Source organism: Natrix helvetica (genome assembly GCF_964273705.1).
Source record: "Natrix helvetica genome assembly, chromosome: 1".
Taxonomy (NCBI): Eukaryota; Metazoa; Chordata; class Lepidosauria; order Squamata; family Natricidae; genus Natrix; species Natrix helvetica.
The window spans coordinates 233,942,491-233,960,745 of NC_138548.1; the positions used below are offsets into that span (position 1 = coordinate 233,942,491).

The 18,255-nt window shown below is 43.1% G+C and overlaps 1 protein-coding gene across 3 annotated transcripts in view; it reads left to right on the plus strand.

Annotated features, from left to right (window-relative positions):
* The first annotated feature begins 676 nt into the window (after window positions 1-676).
* The window catches only part of LOC309399135 (ABC-type organic anion transporter ABCA8-like), a 106,831-nt gene continuing 89,252 nt past the window's right edge, over window positions 677-18,255 (plus strand). For 2 of the 3 annotated variants that reach the window (XM_081966657.1, XM_081966656.1), the window contains exons 1-4: window positions 677-833; window positions 1,728-1,929; window positions 10,655-10,813; window positions 15,854-15,954. In XM_081966657.1, the coding sequence (XP_081822783.1) occupies window positions 729-833; window positions 1,728-1,929; window positions 10,655-10,813; window positions 15,854-15,954 (567 nt within the window). In that variant the 5' untranslated portion in view covers window positions 677-728. The remainder of the gene's footprint in view (window positions 834-1,727; window positions 1,930-10,654; window positions 10,814-15,853; window positions 15,955-18,255) is intronic. The other variant, XM_081966658.1, reaches the window with a different exon arrangement.

Genomic DNA, 18,255 nt, shown 5'->3' on the forward strand with positions numbered 1-18,255 from the left:
CTATCCATTACCCATGTTATCTTTTCACTGTTTCTTTTACAACAATATCTTGAAATTGCATTTGCCTTGATGTTCTTTAATTTGTTTTGTTGAGTAAAACAAATACCCTAGTTATTGTTTGAATTCATTAAGAACTCAGTTACTCGGAATAATATTTGGATATCAAGGTATCTGTGCTTTAACTTATTAAAAATGATTCTGCTTGAAAATAATAAAAGCCTGCCCAACTGCTACACTTTATACTCTAGCAGTATAATTTCATCTGCTTAGAGAAATATATTGTATACAGACATAGATCATTGCTTCATTCTGTTCAGATGAAATGGTTTGCAAGAACTTTCTGGAATATTAGGGGTTTTAGTAAGTACAACATTCAAAAATGTGTGAATGGGTTGTTTATTCATAATTAAGAGTGGTTTTAAATAAAGATGTCCTAGAGATTTGAAAATCTCTGGGGCTTGCAAACGGAGAGGAGTATTATGCAAGTATCTGATGATCGGTTTTTTCTTTCTTTCTTTGATGTTATAGCTAGTTAAAAAAAAAAACCGGAACCTTCTCCAATGATGTCAGCTCAACTCTCTGCCCAGCTCTATTCATTGGTTCATGAAACACAGAGCATTATGTAATAAAGAAGGAAGGGGAGGGGAATTGCCGTGTTTAATTTGTGCATCCACTGCTCAGAGGGCTCATTGTCAACATCTCTCTGTAGGTCCCTTTTGGATTTTAAAATGCAGAAACCGCACATAAGACAAAGAAGTGTGTGTCAACAGACTGCTGCGCTCTTATGGAAAAATGTAATGTTGAAGTGGAGAATGAGAATGCAGAGTTTTCAGGCAAGTACACACCATTAAATGAGGCTTTAAAAGGAGCTCCAGTTCTGTTTGTTTTCTTCTGATATTCTTTCTGCCTTTTTAAAGAGAATGTCAAGAAAATGGCTACAATGGAAGTAAGAATAGCTCGCTTTGTGTTCATTGCTCTACATGGTTATCGAAAAGTATTGTTCTGGGATTCTTTAAAGTTATCCATCTGTTTATCCTTTGGTGCCTTCTTTTATTCCAAACCAGAGAGAGTCTAGCTCGAAACAGCTACACAGAAGTGCAAAGTGTCAACCATTTATGGGAAAACATCCTATTTTCTTAATGCCTTTTTCTGTTTATGCAGATCTTAACATGTGGATAGGTTGAAGGCTACCAAAATTTCAAGGGGTCTTTACAAGGGGTCACTTAATGACCAGTCAAAGCTGAAATGGGCTTCAAAAAGATACTTAACATGCATCCTTGAAATTACAGCTGCTGCTCACATCCTACTCTCAAGTGATTGTATTTAGGGTGCTTGGCAATGGCTCCCATCTATGAGCATTTGCAGTCTTCTGCAGCCATATGACCACAACTTACAATGTTTCTTGCTGGCAGAAAATGACAAACAATGATCATGGGTTATGCTGGATTTGCTTAGTGACTATGTGGTTTGCTTAGCAACTGCATTATTTGCTTAATGACTGTGGTGACTTGCTTCATAACCATCCTAAAAATGGTCATAAAATCAAGTCCACTCACATTTGAGATTTGACCCCTCCCTCGGGCTCAGCCTGGTCATCTCCTACAGTTATCATTCCGAGTTCTTAATGCTGAATATTAATTAGGCTTCCCCAACATTATGCTTCCAAGCCAATTAATAATATTGCATTATTACCTTGCTGAGATGTATGTCTGATTTGTGGTCTCCAGGAATGGTTCTCCACCTTGGGTCTTCTCCTTGCAACAATAATAATGACAAGCATTCTACACATCGAACCTCCTCAAGAAGTACCTTTTGCCGTCCTTGGGAAACTTTCCTTGAATGCTACTGAACTTAAAATTGCTTATACTCCAAATAACTCCTTGGCAAAAGAAATAATGGACAAAATAAAAACAATATCTATCCTGAAAGGTATACCCATCTTTTCTTTCAATACCAAGAAACATTTGTTTCTGCAGGAAAAGTATTTTGCTATCAATGAGTTATTTTCAAAGCAGATTATTATTAGCTATGAGCATTTTTCTTAGGATTTAAGCATTGTATAAATTACCTAGGTTTTGAAGCATTGTTTTCCAAGAGTCCTTCTCTATTCCAACTTCACTGTGCCAAAAATAAAGCTGAGTGAAGTAGAAAGGGTTCTAAACCCAAATTCTACTGTGCTGGGAATAGATTTCCGTTTGTAATTGAAACTATGTCTATTCGAAAATATTAATTTGTTTCTTTTAATTACTCTCAAGACTCAAAATTAAAAGGGCAATCAATCAAATTTTAATGTAATCTGAAGCTCACTTGTATGTTTTTTGTCCTGCCTACAACCCATTTTAGCATGTTACATTTTAAACAAACAACAACAGTGGATCCATTAATTGGCTCAAATCATACAGAGAAACAGAAACAGACAGAAATACATATTTATTTATTTGTTTTTATTTATTTTATTTCATCAAGCATGAATTAGATAACAGATATAAGTATAGACATTATTATGAATATACGAAATGAATATGAATTCAAGGTAATATTAGGACAGGGACAGTAGGTGCGCTTATGCACCCCCCTTACAGACTTCTTAGGAATGGGGTGAGGTCAACAGTAGACAGTCTAAGGTTAAAGTTATGGGGATTTGGGGATGAAACCCCAGAGTCAGGTAGTGCATTCCAGGTATTGACCACTCTGTTGCTGAAGTTGTATTTTCTATAATCAAGTTTGGAGCGGTTTACCATAAGTTTGTATCTATTATGAGCTCGTGTGCTGTTGTGGTTGAAGCTGAAATATTCATTGACAGATAGGACATTGTAGCAGATAATTTTATGTACTACGCTTAGGTCAGATTGAAGATGGTGAAGTTCTAAATTGTCTAATCCCAAAATTTCAAGTCTGCTGGCATAAGGTATTCTGTTGTGAGAGAGGAGCAGATGACTCTTCTCGTGAAATATCTCTGGACTCAATTGTATTAATGTCCGATATGCAGTGCGGGTTTCAGACAGATGAACTGTATTTGAGAATTGGTCTAGCAAATGTTTTGTATGCTCTGGTTAGCAGTACAATATTACCAAAGAAGAAGCCATGCAAGATTAGTTTAACAACTCTTAATGCCTTTTTGGCAATGTTATTACAGTGGGCTCTGGCACTTAGATCATTAGATATGAGTACTCGAAGGTCCTTGACAGAGTGAGGGTCGTCTACAAGGTTCTGTCCCCCCAGCTTGTATTTTGTGTTCTGATTTTTTTGCCAATGTGTAAGACAGAGCATTTGTTGGTTGAGATTTGAAGTTGCCAATTGTTTGACCATTCTGACACATAGTCAAGGTCTTTTTGAAGGGTTGCAGCATTGTTGGTGGTGTTAAATAGTTTTACATCAGAAGTGAAGAGAATGCAGTTGCTTATAATATGATTGCAGAGGCCATTTATGTAAAGTATAAAGAGTGTGGGTCCTAAAACACTACCTTGGGGGACACCACTATTAACAGGTTCAGCGTTTGATAGGGCATTTCCTATTTTGACTACTTTTTGCCTGTTTGATAGGAATGCATCTATCCACTTATGCAGGGAACCACAGATGCCATCAGATTTTAGTTTTAGAAGTAGTTTGTCGTGTACTATTGAATCAAAGGCTTTACAAAAGTCTATATTAATTTGCTTTACCTTGGTCGAGTTGTGAAGTCCATATGTTTTATACAATACAATACAATAGTAGAGTTGGAAGGGACCTTGGAGGTCTTCTAGTCCAACCCCCTGCCTAGGCAGGATACCCTATACCGTTTCAGACAAATGGCGATCCAACATCTTCTTAAAGACTTCCAGTGTTGGGGCATTCACAACTTCTGGAGGCAAGCTGTTCCACTGATTAATTTTTCTAACTGTCAGGAAATTTCTCCTCAGTTCTAAGCTGCTTCTCTCCTTGATTAGTTTCCACCCATTGCTTCTTGTTCTACCCTCAGGTGCCTTGGAGAATAGTTTGACTCCCTCTTCTTTGTGGCAACCCCTGAGGTATTGGAACAATGCTATCATGTCTCCCCTAGTCCTTCTTTCTCTTAAGCTAAACATACCCAGTTCCTGCAACCATTCTTCATATGTTTTAGTCTCCAGTCCCCTAATCATCTTTGTTGCTCTTCTCTGCACTCTTTCTAGAGTCTCCACATCTTTTTTACATCGTGGCGACCAGAACTGAATGCAGTATTCCATGTGTGGCCTTACCAAGGCATTATAAAGTGGTATTAACACTTCCCGTGATCTTGATTTTATCCCTCTGTTGATGCAGCCTAGGACTGTGTTGGCTTTTTTGGCAGCTGCTGCACACTGCTGGCTCATATTTAAATGGTTGTCCACTAGGACTCCAAGATCCCTTTCACAGTTACTACTACTGAGCAAGATACCACCTATACTGTACCTGTGCATTCCGTTTTTGTTGCCTAAATGTAGAACCTTACTCTTTTCACCATTGAATTTCATTTTATTAGATAGTGCCCAATGTTCAAGTTTGTCAAGATCCTTCTGTATCTTAAGCCTATCTTCTGGAGTGTTGGCTATTCCTGCCAGCTTGGTGTCATCTGCAAATTTGATGAGTTCCCCATTTATTCCCTCATCCAAATCATTGATGAAGATGTTGAAGAGTACTGGGCCTAAAACAGAGCCTTGGGGTACTCCACTGCATACTTCCCTCCATGTAGATGCAGTTCCATTGAGGACTACAGGTTGAGTGCGGTTGGTCAGCCAGTTACGAATCCATCTGGTGGTGATGCTGTCTAGCCCACTTTTTTCTACTTTATCTAGTAGTAGGTTATGGTCTACCTTATCAAAAGCCTTACTGAAGTCCAAGTAAACTATATCGACGGCATTCTTCTGGTCCACTAATTTTGTCACATTATCAAAGAATGCAATAAGATTAGTCTGGCATGATCGTTTTTGACAAATCCATGTTGGCTTTTGGCTATTACTTTGTTTGCTTCTAGGTGTTTGCAAATTCGTTGCTTGATTATTTTTTCCAGAATCTTTCCTGGTATTGAGGTCAGGCTGATAGGTCTGTAGTTCCCTGGATCTAATTTTTTCCCTTTTTTGAAGATGGGAACCACATCAGCTCTTTTCCAGTCCTCTGGTAGTTCCCCGGTGTTCCAGGATCTCTGAAAGATATAATTCAGTGGTTCTGAGATCTCGTCTGCTAGTTCCTTCAGAACCCTGGGGTGTAATCCATCTGGTCCTGGTGATTTGAACTCGTCTAGGGTAGACAGGTGCTCACTTACCATTTTCTTGCCTATTTCAATTTGTGTTCCTAATCTGAGTTTTGTGGTGCTGCTTTTGATAGGTTGGACTCTTTTATCCCTTTGTGTAAAGACAGATGCAAAACATGAGTTAAATAAGTTCTGCTTTCTCCCTGTTGCTTGTCACCTTCTTGCCACTTTCTCCTAGCAATGGACCAATTGTTTCCTTAACTTTTTTCTTGTTTTTAGCATGTTGGAAGAAGCTTTTTTTGTTAATTTTTACTTTTGTGGCAAGCCTTTCTTCATTTTGAGCCTTAGCTTTCCTCACTTCATCTTTACAAGCTTGGGTTATTTGCTGATATTCTGCCTTAGTTATGTCCCCCTCCTTCCACTTTTTATACTTACCTTTTTTGTCTTTCAGTTTGTCAGATAGTTCTTTATGCAGCCATGCTGGTTTCTTTTGGGAGCTGTTATTTTTCTTCTTCATTGGTATTGTGCTAGACTGGGCTTTTGTAATCTCATTTTTCAAAATTTCCCAAGCTTCTTGAGTTGTTTTCCCCTTGAGTTTTCACAGTGTAAGAATTGCAGATTGCAGGACACATTTTTCCTGAAACTAAATTGTTTATTAGAGAGCACGTTGTTTATTTCTAAGTAGAGGGTAATGGTTTGGTTTATGATTGATTCCATGAGTTTGCAGGTGACACAACATAATGAGTTTGTAATTTGTAGGATGGGATCACTCTTTTTGAAGATAGGGATGGCTGTGGGTAGTGACCATGTTAGGAAGGAGCTGGTTCTGAAGGATATTTCATAGATTATGCCAAGAGGTTTTGCTATGATGGTTGTGGGTTTTTTTAAAAGAAGTATGCACATATTCCATCAGGGCCAATAGATAGAGATAGTTTTAAGGTGCATAGTGCTCTTTCAACAGGATCTTTTGTAAAATCTAAATCTAGTAGATCATTGTTATTGGTTGTGGTACGATTGGGAAATGTGGGACATGAGCTATTACTGTTTACAAAGACTGAACTGAACAATGAGTTGAAGAGTTGAATACCTAGTATTGGTTTTTGGGTGGTGGTTGTTGAGATGTGGAACATCATTCTTACTTTTAATGCAGTCAGCGCGGTAGTCACTGTATAAGTCTGTTTCTCCCTTTTCTTGGCATGTTTTGAGTTCACCGTGTACTTCACGGGAGCGAACTCGTAGTGTGGATAGGTCAGGCCTTGAGCGAAGTTTGTTATAGTTGGAGTTTCTTTTGGCAATTGAGTTGATAGTATGTATGGATTTGCGTTTGCTAGTCTCATTTTTGCAGACGTTTCTGCAGAAGCATGGAGCCACTGAGCTGTCACCATAGTTGAACTCAGGGCTTTTGCAGGAAATGTTGATGATTTCCTCAGGGGAGATGGTTGGTATCTGACATTTGCTGATGATGTTGCGTACCTTTGTAATATCATCAGTTTCATTGGTATCTTCAAGACCAAATGAAATAGCATTGGGACATTTTTGTTCTCGTTCAGTGGCATCTTTGATTAGTAAAGAGATGTTATTTGCTTGGTAGGTGGCTGGTTGTGTTTGTGGTTGAGGTTGTTGAATTGGGATAAGATTTTGAGTTGCTGGATGTTCACTTGTCTGAGTTGACTTTTTGTTTTCAAGAGATGCTAAACGTGTTTCTATGTTGTTAAGGGATGATAGTAAACATGTTTCTGTGTTGTTAAAGGATGATAGTCTTGTTTCCATGGTGTCTATCCTATCAAACATGAGACTTAATTTGTCTAAATTGGGTTTACATGATGGGCAGAGATGAATAAGTGTATTTGGGGATGTTTGTAGGAATTGGACTAATTTATCAGTAAATCCCAGGCATGTGTGGTGGGCATAATTGTTACATAGGCAGCATTTAATAGTATTCTCATTCTCCTTGAAGGAATCTGTACATAGAAAGCATTTGAAGGTGCCGTTTGTGTCATTAGTAGAGATGTCTATCTTTTTGATTGGTTGTTTGCTTGGCTGTTTGGTAGTGGAGTTTTTTCTTGGCATGGTAGATTTGTGTTATAGGTATGTAGTTGAGTACCTAATATTTGCCTGTATTCAATGTTGAGTTAATTAATCTCTTTTTTGTCTTGGTATCCAATGTTGAATTGATTGATCTTTTATTTGCTTGATGATTAATCATGCAATCAATCAATCAGTTAAACATTAAATATGCTAATCAGTTAAACATTAAAGCAGTAATTAAGCTAATCAATGCGATGCTGATCAATAACACTAACTAATCAATGTAATGGATGCTCAATTAATTAATATATGCTCAATAAATTAGCCAAAGCTGTAATATTCATAGTAATTAATCCATCAGCAATAGGTCTGTTGCTGTAATCAATTACACTAATCTATTAAGTAACTGGACAATTAATTAATCAGCTAGAAAATCAATTAATTAAACAGTACAATATTAAAAATTCTGCCATTTAAACAATGGGTAATGATGAAAGGGTTTTTTTTAGCATAAAAGGGTTTTTGGAGTAATTGGCTTTTACTTCCTCATGTAACTTCTGCTGTCCTTTATGTTTTGTTGGAGTGTTTTTGATGCTGAGAATTCAAATCCAATCCGGTTTAAAATGGTGGAAGATTGAAATTCAGTTCGGTGGGAGCTAAAAGGAGATTTGATTTAAATGATTTTTTATTTTATTATTTATAAATTGATTTAAAATTGATTTTTTAAACACACCATCTAATTGATTTTTTAAACACACCAATTCCGGTTGGAGTTTGAAGGATTTATTTCACATGAATTTCAGTGGGAGTTTAAAGATGATCTATCAGAGGGATTTTTTGCCCTTTGATTGAAATGATTTTTGCCTCACTCATTTTGGCTCAGGAGCGTTGCAGTGCCTTGGCGATCACTGACGATCAGGTGCTTCACACGGAGCCTCACAGGGCATCACAGAGCCTCTCGGAGATTCATTGCGGTCAGGGATCAATTACTTTCTGGCGTGTTATGGTGCTTCGGCTTTGGTTTAGGTGTGTTTCGGCGCTTCAGCAATCTCGGGCACTTCTCACGGAGCCAATCTCGGACACTTCTCAGGGAGCCTCATGGAGCGATCGCAGCTATCAGGCGCTCCTGTACTCTGACATTTTGGTGATCAAGAGTGCTTCAGAGATTCCCACTGATTTTCTTACTTACAGAGAAAAGTCTTAAGCAAGCAGGGATGCGATGGGTGAACAAGGTAAAGATATGGTGGGCGCTTCCAAGCAAGAGCCTCACCTTCCTACCTGAACGCCGCCATCTTGGGAAGTTTACATACATACGCTGTCTTTCAGATCTCTGGAGTATAGTGTTTGAGAACCAAATTGTAGATATCTGTAGAGGGGTTACAAGAGACGGCAAGTTACAACGTGTGTTGTGATTCAAATTCCATCTATTACAGGTAGTCCTTGAGTTACAACTGTTGTTTAGTGACCATGCGAAGTTACAATGACACTGAAAAAGGTGATTTATTACCATTTTTCACACTTATGACCATTGCAGCAACTACCTGGTCACATGATCAAAAATTGGATGCTTGGCAACTGGTATGTATTTATGACTGTTGCAGGGGTCATGTGATCCCCTTTTGCGACCTTCTGAGAAACAAGGCAATAGGGAAACCAGATTCACTTAACAGCCATGTTACTAACTTAACAATTGCAGTGATGCACTTAACAACTGTGGCAAGGAAGGTCGTAAAATGGCCAAAACTCATTTAACAACTTTTTTGCTTAGCAATGAAAATGTCGGGCTCAATTCTGGTCATAAGTCAAGGACTACCTGTATATATTTGTATGGAACACTGATTCAAGCATGAAAGCATGGACCTTGCATAGTGGTATGTAGTATCTCTACATGTTAGTGTTATTGTCAACTTGAAACTGAACCTGGCAGAAGGCAGAAGTGGGGGAGAAGCTGGAATACCTGGCTAGACATAACACAGAACTCTCCCATGGGAACCAAGGTCATCTCCACAAGTGTCAGATGAAGAGGAGTGCCTAATTGGCCAATGTGACCTGTGACACTTGGGGAGGGAATCATTTACTCTTTGAATTATACTGAAGCAGCGGGAAACATTTAGAGTTGGTTTTGCCTTTAATTGTGCTAACATGAGGTACTCAAGAAAGAAGTTCTTTGAGGAAGATTCCAGTCTCACAGTTCTGATTTGTTTGGGTTTTTAGTCGGAACCTTGATAGTTATTTTGGCATTATTGTGTGAAGCAAATTGCCTTTTCCTCCCAAGTTTCCATTTGCCTATCTGTAGTCTATTCCCTGTTAAATCCAGGTTCTCATTTAGTAATTTCCACACTTAGCAATGCTTTGTAGTTATGATGATGATGAAAATGTAACTTTTTCATCCTCCTCACAGGTCTATAAAGCAAAAGAAAGCTGAAGCAAAATCCTAAGCACAGTTGCAGTTTGCATCTGCTTCACTTAACAACCAAGTTGCCAGTGCCAGTTGTCGCCCCGAAAAAGGAGTAACTGTATACTAACAAAAGCATATTTTTTAGTAAATGTAATTCATGCTTTCGCCAGAGCTGCAAGCTGATTTCTCAGCCTTACCTAGAAACACCTCTTGAGGCTCTCTGCACATCGTCTTCAACTACCAGATATCTCAGTCACATAACAATCCCCACATTCAGAAGCGCCTATTCTTTTCCCCAGAGTTCCCCAACTTTTCTGCTTTTGCGTGTGCATGCACACAGCTCCATTTGCACGAGTGGCATGCACACACGCCTGCCACTTGCACAAATGGAATGGAGCATGCCTGCATGCGCTCACCTGCTGTTCAAGCAAGGGGAAATGTGCTCATGTCTTCTAGTCTGACCTAATCAATTCCACTGAATTATTCTGTCACAAAGTTTCTCCTTAGTTCTAGGTTGGTTCTCTCCCTAATTAGGTTCCATCCATTGCTTCTTGTTGATGAAACACATTGTCCTCTAGGATCCCAGGAGCATGGCAGGACATATTGTCTCCATTTTTTAATTAAATACCCAAGTCATTCAAATTAATTTTATCTTAAAATGTTATTCTTGGATCAATCTGACTCCATCTTTCTGTCTAAGTACTGCTAAGTAATCTGCAATTTAAGCTGTAGGATCTAACCCCTCTTAGATATTTCAGATATTTTAAAACATGTATTTACAGTATAGACACATTTTTAAATTTTTATTTTCATTAACTGTATCCTACATGCTGGTCTATGACCAAATAAAAACTTGATTGATTGATTGAATAATTGATTGATTGATTGATTGATTGACTGAATTGCCAAGTCCTGCCCTTTGGGATATCTTCATGGAATGATATAGGTTGATGCACTTAATCAAACATCTAGACAACAAGACATTTTTTTCTGTGTCACTCCTGCATGCGATTACACACATTAACCAGATTTCTGTGCTAAAGGTGTAGAGACAGAAGCTATGGAAGATGAAAAATCCATGGAAGCTGCACAAATGGAAGAAATGGACATGATTGGAGTTGTATTTCAAGATGAAGTCTCATATCGACTCCGATTCCCTTTATATAAACTGGTTTCCCCAAATGAACATTTTGGAGAGAAAGGTAATTTATGATGTTTGTGTTCGGATGCTCCAGTTTCCAAATATCTATATGTCTACTGGAAAGGTAGATGCAGATTTGAGCTTTTGCATTTCTTTAGTCTTATATGTCATTAATATAACATATGAAATGGACTTCCTTCTTTATATCAGTTGTACAGATACCTATTTAAATAATATAATTCTTTTTTTAAATGAGATTGTAGCATACTTGGCCCCACTGTAGATGACCTTGGCAGAGGTGGGTTCCTACCGGTTCTGTACGGTTCGGCCGAACCAGTAGGGGTTTGCCATCCTGAGTCGCCTGAACCGGCAGCGACTCAGACCTGCCATGCTTCTGAACCAGTTCCCCAGTTAGTGTGGCACATATTTTTTCCATTTTTTAATGATCTGCACAAGCGCAGACCTATTTATGGGCAACTGCGCAAGCGCGTGTGAGCGAAGTAGGGGCGTGTGTGCAAAATTGGGCGCTCACCAAACTGGCAGTAATGCCGGCAGCAACCCAGCCCTGAACAGTGGTCATCTTGATAAAACTGTTGTAATTTAAAACTTTATTAAAATTATATACATTTAAAAAATAATCACATTGAGTTAATGTGTCATGCCCATTGTTTCCAGTTAAATATATCATAATGAATGTCTAGCCCTATTAATATGGTATTTTAGTACGCATGCCCAAGATGGTGTCCTGTCGCTTTTGAGGAGAGCTTCAGGGAGATGATTGTCCTTCTTGGGGCTTGCAGGGGTACCCTATTCCATCGTTGGTTCCAGGTCCAGCTATGAGAACTTCCTGGGACCTCAGGGGATACCCTTGAGCTGCGATGTCCTGCCTTATAGCCAGAACATCGTGAGTGAAATGGGGCGGTTAGCGGTGAAAGGAGAATGGAGAGTGTTGGCGGCTGCCGGCGTGGGTGTGGTCAGCAGCTGCGGCGGGACGCCCGATCTTGGGTCTCTGCAGCTGCTGCTTCCCACGCCGTGGTGTTATCCCAGTTGCTCCCCCCCTCCTTGCTTATGAACATGATAAATTAGATCAGTGGGGAGTGGCTGAGGCAGCTGGCATGGCTACTAATGCCAGCAGAAGATGGCTTTGGGAGCTGGCATGGGCGCGGTTGGAGTGGGGGGGCTTCGTTGTGCCCCCCCGGTATTACCGCTATTGCCTGGGCCACCATACTGTGCCATTTGGCCCCGCCTCCTGTGATATTATGGACTGGGTCAACGGAGTGCGGCCCTGGCGATGGATATGAGTGTGGCTGGCGTGGGTGGAGCTTAGCTGTTGGAGTCAGAGTTGGAGCAGCCACCGATCCCGCTGCTGTCCTCGCTACTGCCATCACTGGCCGCTTCACCACCTCGCAAGCTAGCATCTGCTGCGATTTTGGACAGCTGGCTGTTACCCTTATATATTGTCCCCAACACCGACTATTTTTATGATGGACATAAGCTTCCTGCTACCCCCTTGAACACTGCCGGCTGCCCCCACCCCCATGGACATGTCATCTCCTCGTTCCATCTCCCCATGATGTCATCCCGTTTGGTTGCTGCCACACTCTCCTCTATGCTATACTGCGACAGAACTTTATTCCCTCCGGGAATTCCCCCTTTCCCAGGGATGGCCCTCTGGCCTATCAAGACGCTTCCTTAATGACGGATCTTGGGATCCTGAGAGGTGGCATGCGAAGAAGAGACTTCTTAAGGGTTTTTTACAGGAGCTTTTAAACCAAATTTTAAGGGGGAGGGGGGGTTTGATTCGGATGGCTCAGACAGGCTTGGGGGGGAGTCTGCCAGGGCACAGGCCAGAGCTAACTAATGGGCGGGGGTTGGGAGGGCTAGGAAGGGTTGGGATTCCAGGGGAGACATTAAGCCATTCCATTGGGGGGTTCACTATCTCTACTGTTTGTGGGAGACGCAGATATGGTGGGGGCCGAGGGCCAAATGATGTTCGGAGGACGTGGGTTTGCTGTTTAAGAGCGATCGCGTGTTCCAACCCTCATCGTCCTTCTCGCACCCCCTGGTGCCTGGGATTACAGGACTCTGGTCTCCGGCTGTTGTCGCTTAACGCCAGGTCCGTGGTACATAAGGCTCCCCTCATTTACGACCTCATACAAGAGGTTAGAGCGGACCTGGCGTGCATTACGGAGACCTGGTTGGGCCATGAGAGGGGTGTGCCCCTTAGCGAACTATGTCCACCAGGCTTCCGGGCGTTTCACCAGCCAAGAGCCCAGGGCAGGGGCGGGGTGGTGGTGGCAGTGGTTATTAGGGAAAGTCTCAGACCTCAGGAGGTCACTGTGCCTCAGATAGGTGGATGTGAGTCCCTCTTTGTGAAGTGGGTCCTTGGAGCTCAGGTGGGCCTTTTTGGTACGTACCTGTCTCCCTGCTACGTTTCATCGGCCCTGCCGAAGCTGCTGGATGTGTTACCTGGATTGGCGGTTGATTTCCCCAGGCTTATGGTCCTGGGGGATTTCAATCTGCCTTCCATTGGCGAGACATCCGAGTCAGCTTGGGAGTTCATGGCTTCCATGACAGCTATGGACCTAACTCAGTTAATTCAAGACCCCACCCATAATGGGGGACACATGCTCGACCTGATTTTTGTCTCTGGGCAGTGGATGAATGATCTAGATTTAGGGGATATTTCTATTCAACGCTTGTCATGGTCTGATCATTTCCTCTTCAGGCTTGACTTCAATACTGCTACCCCTTGCCGCAGGAAGGCGGAACCGACTAGATGGACCCCGAAAGGTTCCTGATGGAGCTTGGGACTTTTCCTGAATCCCTTGCTCACAACTCGACCGAAGCCCTAGTGGAAGCCTGGGGTAGGGCGGCTGCTGGGGCCTTGGATTGCTTTGTGCCTTTGCGGCCTCTGACCCGGTGTCGATCCCAGGTGGCTCCCTGGTTTACCGAGGAGCTCCGGGAGATAAAACGCCGGAAGAGACACCTAGAGAGTGGCTGGAGGGCCAGCCAGTCTGAATCTGGTCGAACACTACTAAGAATTCATATTAAATCCTACTTAGTGGCGATAGAAGCGGCAAAACGGCAACATTTATCACATCCGCAGATAACTGCCCAGCCGCCCTGTTTAGGGTGATCCGCTCCTTACTTAACCAAGGAACTAGGGAAGACCCCTTGCAGGGAAGGGCTGAAGAATTTGTTCAGTATCTGCAGGATAAAATCGCTCAGATCCGGACAGGCTTGGACTCTGACTGGGTAGATTCGGGCGAGCCGACGGGGATGAATCTTGAGGAGACAATCTGGGATGAGTTTGACCCTGTGACCCCCAAAGGCATGGACAGGATTATGGGGAGACTCAGTGCTGCCACTTGTGTGCTGGATCTGTGTCCCTCTTGGTTAGTTTCGGCTTCCCGGGAGGTGACACGAGGCTGGCTCCAGGCGATTACCAATGCTTCATTGAGAGAGGGGTTCTTTCCCACCGCCTTGAAGGAGGCGGTGGTGAGGCCCCTCCTTAAGAAGCCTTCCCTGGACCCAGCTTCTTTAGCCAACTATCGTCCGATCTCCAACCTTCGCTTTGTAACAAAGGTTGTCAAGAGTGTGGTAGCACGTCAGCTTCCCCAGTACCTGGATGAAGCTGTCTACCTGGATCCATTTCAGTCGGGTTTCAAGCCCGGGTACAGCACGGAGACGGCATTGGTCGCGTTGGTCGATGATCTCTGGAGGGCCGGGACAGGGGCTGCTCCTCTGTCCTGGTCCTATTAGACCTCTCAGTGGCTTTCGATACCATGGTATCCTACTGTGATGACTTGGGGGGTTGGGAGTGGGGGTCACTGTTTTACGGTGGTTCTCCTCCTACCTGTCAGATCGGTCGCAGTTTGTGTTGACTGGAGGGCAGGGATCGATGCCCAGGTGCGTCACTTGTGGGGTGCCCCAGGGGTCGGTTCTCTCACCCCTCCTGTTCAACATATAAATAAAACCACTGGGCGAGATCATCCGTGGTTTTGTGGTACGGTATCATCAATATGCTGATGATACCCAACTTTTCATCTCTACCCCAAACCTCCAAAACGATGCCCTTGACGTGATGTCCCGATGCCTGGAGGCTGTGCGGATCTGGATGGGGAGGAACAGGCTCAACCTCAATCGCTCCAAGACTGAGTGGCTGTGGTTTCCGTCATCCCGATTTGTGCATCTTGTTCCATCTTTGACGATAGGGGGAGAAATTTTAGCCCCCTCAGAGAAGGCTCGCAATCTGGGAGTCCTCCGGGATACGCGGCTTAGTTTAGAAGAACACCTGACGGCCGTGACCAGGGAGGCCTTTTACCAGGTTCGCCTGGTACGTCAGTTGCGCCCCTTCCTGGATCGGGATGCTCTGTACACAGTCACTCATGCCCTCGTCCTTTCTCGCCTGGACTACTGCAATGCTCTCTACATGGGGCTGCCCTTGAAGAGCACCCGGAGGCTTCAGCTGGTCTAGAATGCGGCCGCGCAGGTTATCATGGGGGTACCTAGGTGCTCCCATGTTGCCCCTCTTTTAGGCGGCCTGCACTGGTTGTCGGTTGTTTTCTGGGTGCGATTTAAGGTATTAATTATGACCTTTAAAGTGCTCCACGGTTTAGGCCCAGGGTACCTGCGAGACCACCTACTGCCACCAGTAGCCTCACACCGTCCAGTACGATCCCACAGAGTTGCCCTCCTCAGGGTGCCGTCGGCCAGACAGTGTTGGCTGGTGACCCCCAGGGGGAGAGCCTTCTCTGTGGGAGCGCCTTCCTTCTGGAATGAGCTGCCCCTGGAGCTTCGCATAATCCCTGACCTCCGGTCCTTCTGATGCGCCCTAAAAAGTTGGCTTTTCCAGCAAGCCGGCCTGGCCTGTTAATTGTATCTCATTTTTTAAATGTATTGTCCTACAAATTGGGTTTGTTTTTTGGATATGTATTTAATTTCTTTTTAACTTTCGGGATGTGTGTTTTTTAATGTTGTATGCCGCCCTGAGTCCTTTGGGAGAAGGGCGGCATATAAATCCAAGAAAACAAACAAACAAAAAAAATCCATTTCATGCATAATAAAGTAGCATTCTTTTTTTATTTCTCTTTTGTAGATTACTGTTACAACTTTTCATCATCTCATTGTTCAAATCCAAGCTATTGGTTTGGAGGCTTTATATCTTTGCAATCTAGCATTGATAGTGCACTTATTGAAGTAAGTGGAATCACTTTAATGTATTTTATATTGGTAAATTATATAGGCTGGTTGTTAATGCCTTCTTGAGAGAGATTATTGTACATTGATTGAATTTTTATATCAACTGGTATACTATTTTTGTTGTTATTGTTGTGAACTAGTTCCCATAACAATTAGTCCATGAAGGTGCAATCTTCAGGTGTCTGAGTGGCCCATAGCTGTAGTACAGATTTTACATTCTTGACAAAGGGAAGAGACCTAACCTTAATAAGGAAGAAAGAGCCAATTGCAGGTACAGATATTCCTCATTTAGTGACTACAATTGGGATCAACAACTTGGTTGCAACATAACAAGTGAAGTGGTTGCTAAGTGAAACATCATGGTTTTATCATTTTACTTCAGCTTCCCTTTGCTTCTTAGAGACTTATGAAGATCATGAATGTGAGGATTGGCCGCAGAGCTTTTTCATGGTTGTTATTGTGAATGGTTGCTAAGAGGCAATGGCTAAATGAGGACTAACTATACTTTCTTCCAGTCTTGTTGGAAGTTGGATAAAAGTCAGAATTAGCCTCTCGGTCTCATTCTTCAACTTTCTTGCTCTTAGCCATTGCTAGGTCCTGTTCTTATCTGCTCAGTTTTGTTTGTCTGTGTCTATTTGTGAAACAATTCCCCCTGAATCCCATCGTTTGCTTCTTACTGGAATAGGACAGTGGATGCTGCAATCGCATAATATTTAGAAATCACCAGTGAAACAGCAGGCAACTCACTTAAGAACCTTCTGTTAGATATCAGAATCAGTTACAATGGTTTACACCAAGGTCCTCTGTTCTGGCGGGAACAGAGATTCAACCTGATTGGTCAAAGGGTCTGACAGCTCTCTATAAAAGGGCTGCTGTCAGACTGAACCTTCACTGGATTGTACATAGTTGCTTCAGAGTTAATAAAGAGCTGTTGCTGCCTAAGCCTGAGTGTGCCTTTCCTTTACCCAATCTAACACTGGCAACGAAGGTGGGATTGGAAAGCAACTAGGCAAACAAAAAGAGCACAACAATCCAGCAAGTAAATCCAGCCCAGAGCTCGGCGCGGCATCGAGCAGCCATCTTTGAGCGGCAAACTCAAACATGCTCAGGGACACAAGATGTCAATGCATGCCCCACCGACTCCGTACAACCCAGTCACTGAGCACTGGGAATCCTACATGCTGAGGTTTGATTGCTTCCTCGAAGCCAACGACCTCATGGGCCTTTCTGAAGGCCGGAAAAAGAATATGTTCCTGAGCTACTGTGGACAAGAAGTGTTCGAGACAGCAAAGGACTTGTCTGAGCCAACGCCGCTCCAATTGGTTGCTTGGTCGATGCTACAACAGACACTGAGGACACACTACACTTCCAGACCGTCTAAAGATGTCCGAAGGCACAAATTCAACATTCGTAACCAGAAAGAGGGTGAATCCATCAATGAATACATTGCGGAGCTCAGAAAGGCCGCAGCGTACTGTGAATTTAGGGATCTCAATGAACTGATACTTGACCACATCATATGCGGTGTTTGAGACATTGGCCTGCAGAGGAGACTACTAGCGAAATCTAATCTGATGTTCCAAATTGCCCTAGATGAAGCCAGGGCCACTGAGTCTGCCGTTAAATCGATGGAAACCCTGCAGCGCCAAAACAGTCCTAAAAGCACGTGGAAGAGCACAGGCGTGTATCGCGAGGCTACAGAGCCCGAAGGCTCGGAGAGCAAAGATGACAGCTACCGCATGCGCAGTGACCGCATCAAGCCAGCACAGAAATTCGAACCATGTTTCCCACCTTGTGTCAGCTGCGGAGGAGACCATCTCAGAACACATTGCCATTTCCGGGACGGAATCTGCCAACGCTTCAATCGAAAAGGGCACATCGGCAAGGTATGCAGAAGTGATCACCCAGCTACAACCTGGAAGCCCAGAAGCCGACTAACCACCAGCAGAGGCCCAACCAAGGGGCATGGCAGCTGCCAACATGGCGAACAGAAGGCGACACCATAGTCACTTACCACACCTCCATAGGCTAAGGCCGCATGAAGCAGCCAAAAAAGCTGAAAGTCACAGTCCTCATTGAGGACTCTCCATGTGAAATGGAGATTGACACTGGGTCATCCTTGACAATAATGCCTTGGGCAGCACTCAAGCAGGCTATCCCTAGCCTTAAGAAGCAGCATCTATGGGTTCCTGACATTCGCCTTCGTGACTGCCAGGGGAACCGAGTCCCCATCGTGAAATTTCACCTTCTGGGTGAAATTTAAGACTTTCTGTGGTCAGCTACCAGTGACGGTAGTCA